The 12,541-nt window shown below is 42.2% G+C and overlaps 1 protein-coding gene across 1 annotated transcript in view; it reads left to right on the forward strand.

Moving 5' to 3' along the window:
• dlg2 (discs, large homolog 2) overlaps positions 1-12,541 on the forward strand; it is a 220,597-nt gene that overhangs the window by 112,061 nt on the left and 95,995 nt on the right. The window contains exons 4-5 of the mRNA XM_079508565.1: positions 3,122-3,205; positions 4,223-4,387. Coding sequence (XP_079364691.1) covers positions 3,122-3,205; positions 4,223-4,387 — 249 coding nt within the window. The remainder of the gene's footprint in view (positions 1-3,121; positions 3,206-4,222; positions 4,388-12,541) is intronic.

Here is a 12,541-nt window from a genome sequence, read left to right on the forward strand (position 1 = left end):
GTCTGCTCGCTTCGCTTTCCTCCATTCATACTGTATGTAGGCTGAGAATGAATGGAGGGAGGTGAATGAAGCATCGCAAGTGTGCCATTACTTTGGACCATTACTGTTTTATGCTGTCTTTGATGTTGCACGCACGCACGCACGCACACACACACACACACACACACACACACACACACACACACACACACACACACACACACACACACACACACACACACACACACACACACACACACACACTTAGTTATTATTATTATGTATTTTTACTTGGGTTCATTGTTCCCAATGGAACATAATCCTACTTTGGGCTGTTGGTTTCAAGTTGCCGCTGATGCTTCTGTAACTTACTTTTTTCTAGGTATGGGTACTTTTTTCTAAAGTGGTCAGGAGGTGCACGCACATCCCGGGTTAATTCAACGTGTGCTCGAACAAAAAAGAACAGACTGCAAAAGGAAGAATACGTCTGCACACCGTTTTGAAAGCTCCCCAAAAACTTTATTAACCAAGGCGGGGTAAAAAACACAACGTTTCGGGCCTCTGTGGCCTTCGTCAGGTATATGGGTACTTTTTTCACCTCCGGGGAAAGGTGGTCCAGTTTGTCTCACAAATCCTTTGACCTGTCCAGCATGAGTGACCCTGCCAGGTGCTTGCACACCCATTGGCAGCGCTTTCTGCTTCACTGAGGCACTCACTCAAACTAATACTGTTACTGTACAGTATGTATTACTGTATGAATTAAATGTTGATGTCGTGAAACCATGTTACAAGCTTAAAGGTGGTCTACAATTATTGTTATGTCTTGTGTACAGGTACATGAGAGTAACATTTATTGTTTGTTTCGGCTTCACGATTGTGGTAGAATTGGTAAGGGTAATAAAAAGAAAATACAAATAAACAAAGCAATGATTTCTAACACACCGTTTCACGCCATTGAGCATACAAAATGTACACTATGGATATGTGATACACACATTATCACCTGGTATTCATTGCTGAGCAAGGTTGTCCAACAGAGGCCTTGTTCTTCCATGCATAATAATTGTATAAATCATAAATAGTCTCCTTTTATAATATTCCAGTATAATATCAGAATTGTATTATTTAAAAAAGAAAATAATCTAATGGACCAGGTTCAGATTATAGGACAGCAGTGCACCTCAATAATTAGCAACCTGTGCTCATATTCAGTTCTATTCTGTCCTGTGTGGAAACACAGGGTGATTCACTTCTGCATGCTTTTGTACAGCGCTAGTACATTGAGCTGCTTGTCGACTGGTTGCCTGGTAAGAAGGCGCAAAAAAAACAATTATGCAAATTACTTTCTGACAAGAATGTCAGAAAGTAATTACATTTTTAGCTTCAGTTATTTTTTAATTCCAAAACAAATGGTAGAATAAATGTAGATGAACCTGCGTGTTAAAGTCAGAACCTCAGTTGCCAAGCAAGTTTTCACATAGAAAGCCTGTATTGTTGTTGTTGTCTTTGTCCAAATTAGTGAGCAGTCCAGTGAAACGTTCCCTGATGTTCACGGCAGTAAAGTTACTCGTAAAGAAAAGAGAGTTTCTCTTTCAGCTCGGTTGGAATTTACATTTAGTGTAAAGTCTGGACCTGTAGTGTTTCTTTAGAGATGGTTTATGTTGAACTAAACTAAACTGATCGTGCAGACATTATCTTGCCACTTCCCTACATCTACTGGCATTATAGGAGTTCACGCATGAGACCACATCGCGGGCAAAATTGTAGAATGTATTCCTATTTTTAGCAGCTTCAGTAGCTTATATATCATTAGCCCAGAGCTGTGCTGGGCTGCCGCTGTTTACAATGCTGCCTCAAGGCCTTATCAAGAATAACTGTAATCACTGGGGCGTCGCAATTGAGCTGCATCTCACTCATGCAGATATACACACTCTTTGCTGAGGGTTCTCAACAGCTCTGTGTGTAACTCTTTGAGAACTGTGACTATCATCATGTCATATCTTTCATATAAGCCAGTCACTTATTTTCAGGGTGAAGAAATTAAATATCTCATATGACGGAGGCCGCAGAGACATGCGTTCTTCTTAGGGTGACTGTTGTGGACTGTTCGGTTCGATCGAATGTTGTAAAATACCACGTCCGCCTCACTTGCTGTGTGTGTGTGTGTGTGTGTGTGTGTGTGTGTGTGTGTGTGTGTGTGTGTGTGTGTGTGTGTGTGTGTGTGTGTGTGTGTGTGTGTGTGTGTGTGTGTGTGTGTGTGTGTGTGTGCAGGCCCGGTTCTTCCTACAGGCCGACGAAGCAACGGCTTCGAGCGCCATGGGGGAGGGGCGCCAAAAAAAAAAAAAGATTCTTTTTTTCTTTTTTTTTAACTTTTTTTTTTTTTTTTTTTTTTACTCTGTCCCAACTCTGTCTGCACCGTGTCCCCCCAGTGCCCCCCCAGTGCCTCCCCAGTGCCCCCCCAGTGCCTCCCCAGTGTCTCCCCAGTGCCAGTGTCCCGCCAGTGCCTCCACAGAGCCTCCCCAGTGTCCCCACAGTGCCTCCCCAATGGATCCACAGTGTCCCCACTGTCCCCCCCAGTGCCTCCACAGTGTCTCCTCAATTTTTGGGACAGAGTAAAAAAAAAAAAAAAAAAAAGAAACTTTTTTTATTTTTTTATTTTTTGAGGGGGGGGGGGGGGGGGGGGGCCGCGAAAAATCCTGCTTGGGGCGCCAGATTGCTCAGGACCGGCCCTGTGTGTGTGTGTGTGTGTGTGTGTGTGTGTGTGTTCAAGTTTGAAATCCCCTTAACTGTATCTGTGTTGCACTGACTTCTGCCTTTATGTGAAACACACACACACACACACACACACACACACACACAGTGTTGAGCTTCTTTCCTCCCTACTCGAATGCTTTTTGCCTGTTGTTTGGATGCCTATGATCTTGTAGTATGTGACATATCTTCCAAATTGGCACACATGCCTACAGATGAATAGATCTTACTGCATAGTATCGTTCAGGGAATAATGGCAGACGTGACTGACATCCAGCAATAACATCAGTCTGTACAGCACCAAGTGTCTTAAGTGTTCTTATTATTACTTGTCTTGTTTTGCTCTTGGTGTCCCTCCGGTGGTCACATATGGTGCTACTCCTCTCTCCAGAACAGGCCACCGGCAGTGCAGGGGTCCCCACACAATGGCCAGCCCCAGCCCTGCATGAACCCCGCCTTGATGAACGCTCCCTGGGTGAGAGAGGGTGGAGAGAGGTCCTGGCATCCTGGCTGTCATAACCATAATCGCAATATTTGTCTTAGAGTTGTTTGTTCTTTTGTTTCTCTCATTATGCCGTCTCAGACCATGCTACTTACCTACCATCTCTGTGTGTCTGGCATGATATATGTATTTCTCCTCCTTTCTGATGTTGGTTAATTCATCATTTTTTACTACAACTACTATACTCCTGTTAACAATGCTGACGCAATTTAATGTAATAATCTATTAATTTGAAATATCTCCTGTCCACTTCTCTGCTGGTTTTCATTGGGGCTGAGGGGCTGACATACACAGGTGATGTCATCCCTATGACATCACCCCAGCACTTCAGGATCTTAGCTCGTGTCCACTAATGTGTTAAAACTGATGTCATCCCTGTCTGAATACCTCTTTTCAAGCACGTCATGTGTTGATGACATTATTCATGTTAACACAGATCTTATGCACACTGTTTTGTGTCCTTTTGTGTTTGTGTTGCTATAGCAATGGGTAATTCATTATTGATCACGGTATAAGCTGTAAAATGGTGGTGGATACGTCACTTACAACTTTGTATTGTAAAGCAGGTCTTACTTCAATATTAATATTTCTTTAAAGTGAAATTCTAAAGAAGTAGAATAATTTAATCTTAACGAAGTATGATACTAACAATATGATATTAAAAATCAATACATTAAACATTAAAATGTATAAATAAATATTCAATATTGCTAACTCAACCATAATTGTTGTCATTTCTGATTGACTGATGACTACTTTATATAACGTTCTATACATTTTTAAAATGAAAACAGTAAAGCCTCATTTATACTTGCTTGCACATCGTATGTCACACCGAAAGCTTGCAGATCGGCTGTTTTGTGTTGTGAGACACTGGTGTCTTGTTGTGTTGTGTTGTGTTTGTTGGTCTGTGTTGCGTTTCTCCTCTGAAGTCTTCTGTCTTTTCTCCACCTGTCCTCCATCCCCCTGGCTCCTTCCCCGCCTCTCCAGCAGTACCACTACCAGGAGGAGGATTCCCCGCAGCTCGACCAGGGATTCCTGCGGCTCACCAACGAGGTGCGCGCCCCAGAACTGGTGCACGTGTCCGAGAAGAACCTGTCGGAGATTGAGAATGTGCACGGCTACGTCTCTCACTCCCACATCTCCCCTCTCAAGGTGAGTTTCAGAAGCGGCCCGTGATGAGGCGTGGCACCCGTCTGAGGTTCCCTCACAAACCTTGTACTAAACACACTCACTATGAATGACTGCTAACATGTTCTGTCAGTCTCCACCCCACCCCCACCTCTCTGACCTCTGAACCCTCTCTGTCGCCTCTTTAGCTCACATCTGCCAACATTACATGAAATTGCCTTTTGGCAATACTGACTATTACAGACATTGGAGGCGCTAGCCCCCTTCAGAAATGACATCATGTGGCAGCCAGGTCTATGGACTTATAATGTTTGTCTTTAACACTATGACTGCGGCCTGGTGGCCACAAGTGGTAAATAGCTTGCGCGGGGCCGGAATCGGGGAGATTACTTCTCAAGTGCTTCCGTTTTCCCCGCTCAGGGAGGCTCACAGACCTCCATTGTAAGAAAAGGCATTGTTAGCATTAGCTCATGCTAGCTATCATTCTCGAGAAACGTTTTATATATTTCGATTGCAATGCGATGAAAAATCAGAAATCAGATCCAAACTTCAGATGTATGATCAGCACAACGGACAGTGGCGTAGTTTTCGAGTAAAGAGCCATAGAAGATCCTAATTATAACAGTAGTTACGCATGCGTGCGCATGCTATGTGAGTGCAGGGGAAGGCAAGACTAGCAACCGGCTTGTTGTTTTTTACTTTTAGCGGTGCCATTTCAGATCCATATAAAGCGATATAAACCGTATATACTTATACTGTATATGTCATTCGCAGACAACAGTTGGCGCTATTAAAACACACACATATAAACACACACACACACACACACACACACACACACACACACACACATATTATATATATACACGTCAATAGCAGACAATGTGATAAGTGCAGACAAGTATAAAAAAATAGGACCCCACTCTTGACGTCATGTGGCAGCCAAGTCTATGGACTTCAGTGTTTGCTTTAAGCAGTGACGTCATGTGCTAGCCATAGTTATATGATCTTTATTCTCTTTTTCTTCTTATATCAATTTAGTCAAAATCTGAGATAGCAGTGTACACAGTGTACAAAGCAACCCATAATGCATTCATAATTTTGAAGCTAACAATAAGAAGATCAATGAATATACATAATTTAGTATGTAATCAACACTTTAATTGAGACTCACAAAGAATGACCACAACCAGTAAGGTGGTATAAAACTCTTATTTGGTGTCAATTACAAATACAGCAGTGCCGTAACATAATTGTACATCCAAGCTAATTCTGGAGCAGCGATGGAGAACAGATGCAACTCTTATTGTTCTCAGACAAAGTTGTCTTTTCTTTTTGCTTCCTTTTTACATGTTGCACTGATCTGGAACAGTTGTTCATAATCCCTCCCTTCATTGTCTTCATCCATTATGTGTCAGTGTGTTTCCTGTCCTGATCTCCAGTAAGCATATCCACAGTATAGACTGTTGCGCCACGGTGCGTCTGCCACAATCATACAAATAAAATCATTTAATGAAGGATAATTTCAAATTCACAACAAAACAATCAGGTATGTGTCATAGGTCATTCCATTCACCCATTGTCATGCATTGAGCAGTCGGGTCATACAGGAAAATAACTCTTAGTATCCCTGCATTGCGGTGTATTACTGCACTGGTTCTCAAAGCGGGGTCCATATTTTATACTTTGGTTATTCAAAAATAGCAGATCTGTTATTTTAGGAGGTGGGGGGGGGGGGGGGGGGTGTCTTGTTTGGACATTTTTAATATTTTATTTTTCGTTTTTGCACAAAATCTTCTCTTCTGGGGGTCCATTGCACAACATATTTCCAGATGGGGCCAAAATATTGTACAATACAATGTGGCAGTCCTTGACATGACAAACTTTAAGAACCACTGCTTTATTGTACTTTAGGTGTGGAAGGTTGTCAGTTCTGGTGAAGGAATTAGAATTAGTTACATCCCCTAGAGGGCAGTGTTGGAGATAAAAAGGGCAAAGTTTAAATCACTATTTTATGAAGGGCTTTCTTCTTTTCTAGCATACACACAGTTTATTATTGTTTGAGGTTAAAAGTCAATTTGTGGTGTTAAATAAGTTTGAAGTGTTAAATATTAAAGCTACATTAATCACCACAAGGACAGAACTTTAAAATTAACATTTTCAGAGAGAGGTTTTCTCTTGATCAAATGTGTTGTAATCCTTTAGTTGGATTTAACTGTTATAATGTAGAATTTGAGTGCAAGTCATGTACAGTATTGTCTCTGTTTCTTATAAAAAGTGGAAGAATTAAAAATGTGGTTAATCATAACAATTCTGAGAAGAAAGTAAGGATTGTAGCATAATACAGATTCATATCTCTGAAACTACAAAATAATCATACATATTGTATAAAGAGATTGAATGAATGAGTAATGGTAATCAATGACTGTAACAAGCTACTGAAATGAAATCATGTGAGGGCTTCCTATCTGAAATGCTAACTACTAGTTGTATTTTAAATACTTACATTGCTGGAACGGAAAACCCTGGAATAGATGCAAGAGAGAGATGCGAAGAGGACTCAGAATTGTTCATTGACCACCATTAGTAACGTCCTATTGCTGTCCATCACATCTCTCAAAAGCAAGTGTCATGAAGACATCTTGGAGCTTTCATGTTGTGTCATCATGATTCATCCTTCTTTTTATGATTTTGTTGCTGTCCCACATTCCCTGTCACAATAGTGAAGAGTGACAGGAAAGAGATGGCAGAAAGTTGCCGACCCAGTAATCAAAGCCTGGATGTTACGGTTATCAGGTCGATGTATTGACTGACTGAGCCACAAGGGTGGCTCTCCCTCCCCCCAGGCTACTATTCCCTCAAAGGCATCTTAATCTTCTAAGACATTTTTATTTATTTATTTTTAAAATATATTCTAGGGGCTTTTTCTGCCTTTACTGATACACGGAGTCCACAGTGTAGAGGGAGACAGGAAAGCGAGAGTAGTGGAGTGACATGCAGCAAACGGCCCCCGGGCTCTGGAATCGAACCCAGAACTCGCTGTCGGGCACATGTGGTACTCGCCCCAAACACTCCAGACATTTCTTTGTACTTTGTATTAATGTCTGGCAAGACTTGTCTATGTCCATACATGCCTAATGACTGGGCCTTGAAAATCTGTCTGAGCCCTGCCTACAGTATTTTGAAAAGCTTAGATTTTATAATGACCGGTGATTGATGGTAAATGGTGCATTTATATAGCGCCTTTATCCAAGGCGCTTTACAGAGATTGTGCATTACATTCACCCATTCACACACACATTCATACACCGATGCCAGAGGAAACCATGCAAGGCTCCAACCTGCACATCGGGAGCAATTAGGGGTTCAGAGTCTTGCTCAAGGACACTTCGACATTAACTCTGGGGGAGCCCGGGTTTGAACTGGAGCCACTGCCGCCCCTGATGTCAATATGACAAGTCTTTTCACTGTCTCTGGGTGTCTTTAATGCTTTGAAAGGTTCAAAGCATTCAGTGAATTAAAGTACAGAGATGGCCATGGAAATAATAATAATGGGGTTACAAATTGCTCCATCTACGTTTCCCTCTCAGCTTTCCACTTAATAAAATAAAATAGTGGTAAAGTAGCCTACAAAGGGATGAGGAGTAGCCACTCTCCATCTTCAAAAACATGTGTTGTGTTCTCCATCGTGTCTACTGGACTAGTATATTTGTATTCATGGTAATATTATTGACCATTCATTTTCATGTCAAAAAGATATTTTGAGGAAATATGAGGAAAATATGACCCCTGTTTTACCCCTACCAGTAAAGTCATACAGTAAAGCCCTGCAAATTTATATTCCAAATAAATAAATAATTTTATTCAACAGATATAAAGATTTGTTGTTATAGTTGTTGTGCACACTGGAACACTTTGGAACAAAGTAGTTCTGAAAACAGGTCCCGGCGGGGATAATGTGAAATTTAATTAGGAAGTAGAGAAAGATGAGCTGTGTTTGTATCTCGTCACACTCGCTACTTAGCAATAGAACAGTGTTGCTGTTGGCTTACTGACAGAATGTTAACACTGTTTTCAGTGTTAAGGTAGGCCTGGGCAGTGTGACACTGGCCATTTCATCAATGCCATGTTTTGCATGTCTTATTAGAAGGAATGTCTTTCCATGAGTGCTCTTTGAGGCTCAGTCCCATTATTATCCAGGCAGCCACAATGGGCTGCTGTTCCTCCTTGTCATCCCACCTCGATGTATGACTGGGTAACCAACTGTTTTTCCCTATTAGGTTTTCCATCTCTCTCTCTCTCTCTCTCTCTCTCTCTCTCTCTTTTTCCTCTCTTACTAAATATAGTAGCTGGTGAGGTGATGTTGTCTTTCATTTCTTACTTGCAGCCTGCACTGGTAACCCGTTTTGATCTTGCATATCCGGGTGTGACCACAGCAAACTACATGGCAAGTTTTTTGTTTTTTTTGGGGGGGGAGTCATAATGCCTCCTCATTTCGATTTCCTTTACTTCTTTTTCCTTTATTGTTTCAAACCTTCCTTTGTTTTTGGTGACCCTTGCACCCAAAACATTTATGTTTCCATGGTGATGCATGGACTTGGTTTTGATGTTGCATACTGTGTACTTGTGCAGTTTATTGCCTGATGATGAAACAATCATTCTTGAATGACATTGTTTGAGGTTCACGACTATCTGTATGACACGCTCCCATGTCTCTCTGTGATTCATCTGCTTGCCAAGAAATACAAATGTATGCTTGCTGTGGTGTTATCCGCTACTGTGATATGGTGCCTTTCTTATCAATCATGTGCGACTACGTTGAAAATTCCAATGGCCCTAGGTCACGTGGTTGGAACGTTGGCATATCCCAGTGTACTGTAGTTTTACATTCATCCTAGCAAGGAATCCTGTTTTATGTTTGCTGGTGTTACTGCTTTACTATAGTAATTACTCTGTCTTTCCGTCCGTCCGTTCATCCGCACGCCTGTCCGTCTATCTGTTCGTATACAAATTTGATGATTACTACTGTTACTACTGTACTACTGTTTCTTGTGGCCACTGGGCGGGGCCTTTTCTCACTTTTCTCACTTTCTCACATAAGCTGTGTTTCAAAAGACAATAACCCAAGGCCAAAACTGCATTCTCTATATCTCTGTTGCACCTACATACAAGCAAACTGAAAAGTATCTAATGAACAACCAACCGCTGCCTTCAATAGACTGATAATGATTTTCTCAAAACACTTTATAACTACTGAAGTCAAAGCGACTGGGTGGTATTTTCCTTGCAACATGCCTTTTTGGGAACAGGGCTTATAATAGTCTTTCCAGATGGACGGAACAGTGTTTGAGTCTAGTGACCTTGGTGTACTAAGCCTCTGCTACTGCATGAATGCAGCAGCCGGCCACATATCCCATCTGGACATGGAACATGTGTGTGCAAACATTTTCTGAACTTCATATTGATGTACAGATCACTGTGTATGGGTACAGACTCTAGGGCAGCTTTTTGTATATTATAGGTAGAAGGATAATGGCATGAGTGAAATTATATAATATGCTCTTTAAAGGATGGTAAGAATTCTAGTTTGCTAGTCATCTTCATTTCCCAAGGAGGTTGACCAAATTGCATCAGGCAGAGTAATGGCAGTTCTAAGAACCATGGCAGAGTAACTATGAACACTTTTAACCAATTAAACCTATAGCCCAGGGGTGCCCAAAAGGTAGATCGCGATCTACCAGTAGATCACAAAGGCTGTGCAGGTAGATCACATGACATGCCCCTAAAGAGTATTTCATTTAAATATATTGAAGAAAAAAAACGATTTAAAAAAAACAAAAAACATTTCCCATTCCAAGTGCATTTGTCTTACACTGTACAGAATGTAACACGAACTCTACTATTCCAAAGCCCCCTCAGGTACATATTCAAACTATTTTCAGCAATGGTATAATAATTGATTTGGTGGGTAGATCTTGCCGAGCTGGTCAATTTGAAAGTAGCTCTCAAGTCAAAAAGTGTGGGCACCCCTGCTATAGCCTATATAGACAGGCGTCTGTACCATACCAGGCCCCCTCCTATTCTCCCTAAGCACCCAATCTCACAACGCATTAGATTGTGAGCTTGTAGACATTTTCACTGATTGTTCGCCCCAGGAGGATTGCTATACGGTTTTAATTACATATTTGTGTATGACTATGAATAGTAATTTGTTAACACGTTGGATCCGTACATGACGAGTACAGTATACCTGTCCTATAAAGTAGTGACGCTGGGTGGGTACAGATGACCAGCAGGCTCTTCTTAAATGGTAAATGGTGCATTTATATAGCGCCTTTATCCAAGGCGCTTTACATAGATTGTGCATCACATTCACCCATTCACACACATTCATACACCGATGGCGGCGGAAACCATGCAAGGCACCAACCAGCACATCAGGAGCAATTTGGGGTTCAGTGTCTAGCTCAAGGACACTTCGAACTGGCAACCTTGCGGTTACCATCCAGCCACTCTACCACTGAGCCACCGCCGCGTTTGATATCGCTATAACTTTGCCTCGTTGTGTTTCATTTTTGGAACCGCTCTGGTTGCTATGCACGGTTGCCAGGGCCCTGCCCGCACTGCTTGTGTTTCTCAATAGCCATTAGCTTCTGTTTTAGGCCGCGCCTTTGCATGCTTTTTTCTCGGAAACTAATGCCGAAACTAATGCTGTCCGTGGCCGTGGTGTTGACCAGATCTGCAATGTTCGGAGGTTTTTTCTGATTATCCGGTGAGCGCGATGGGAACATTGGCGTTTTCTAGAGCAAGGATTGGCCTTATTTTAACTCGGTAGCATTAACGCTAATACTTTACCATCCAAGATGGAAGCCAAACTAGACGTGAGTCATAGTGGAATAGCCTGAAATCACCCGGTACCCAAGCACCACCACTTTTGTCTACCAGATGGCACTCAATGTGATAAAATGATTGAGTAACAATCAAGAACTTCAAAGTAAGAGTTATTGGTGTGGGCTGGGTTTGCATTCCCATGTGTATGTTTTTCCCCTGATTTCTCTATCCTATGTGTTAGTGTGTGGCAGAACGATTGGTTATATTTGCATGGTTAGTGGTGTTGGTGGGTGCGTGCGTGCGTGCGTGCGTGCGTGCGTGCGTGCGTGCGTGCGTGCGTGCGTGCGTGCGTGCGTGCGTGCGTACGTGCGTACGTGCGTGCGCGTCACACTCTTTCAGCACTCATCCAAACAACGTTGAACTACAATGTTGAACCATTCTCACACCTGTGATTGTGTGATTGAATAACTATTGACTTGTCTCTGGATGTAATATCCTGCTGGGATAGCTCTGTAGTGGTGCAGTAGCCGACCAGAGTCGGTTCTTAATGTCATTTCCTAGCGGGGATGTCTCCCCACGGCACAGTAGACGACATGAGTCAGTATGTCAGTAGTATCCCTAACCACTTATACCCTCTACAATTAGTACACTTTTTGGCTCTTTAATTGGACCACTTTTTTCCCCTCATACTGTACGTACGTCTACACTAAATCTCTTCGTCCAAAATAGCGGATCTACAAGCTCACAATGCGTCACAAAGCGATGATCGCCGGCTATGTCCCCCCCCCCCCCCCCCCGAACATACAGTAGCAGAAGTGTGGATAAGGGAGAAGGAGGGACAGAGGAGTGTTTGCAGAGAGGGACGGCAGTTCTCTTCTATTATATAAAAGACGTAAACTGGCCCAAGACTTAAAAAGTGGTGCTTAGCCAATTTAGTTCACTCAGCCTATAGGGACTTAAATGAGAAATTGCTTTAATACAGCAACTGTAATTGTAAAGGCATGGTGGGAGGTAAGAATGATGGTTCCTCTATGACCTGAGAGAGCCTGACTGTGTGAGAAAATGTTATCGATTCCAACCGTGTTTCTCATTGATCCCAAGCCTGTTTCCTTGGTAATATAAGATTGTAAAAACGCATGATTATTATAATTATTTTCTTTCGGAGCAGCAATTACTTCTCTGACAATCTTTTTGAGTAATTTTTATTTTTATTTTTTTAATGAATGTCACCACACTAGTTGCCCAGATGTCTAGTTGAGGAGCTCTGGTCGGATCGACGTGGGCTATTGGTTTTTTGGGGTGCCTGTTATCCCAGGGGAGATCATCATTCGCCTGATCCCCTCCTTG

This window comes from Electrona antarctica (assembly GCF_951216825.1).
Source record: "Electrona antarctica genome assembly, chromosome: 8".
In the NCBI taxonomy this organism is placed as follows: domain Eukaryota; kingdom Metazoa; phylum Chordata; class Actinopteri; order Myctophiformes; family Myctophidae; genus Electrona; species Electrona antarctica.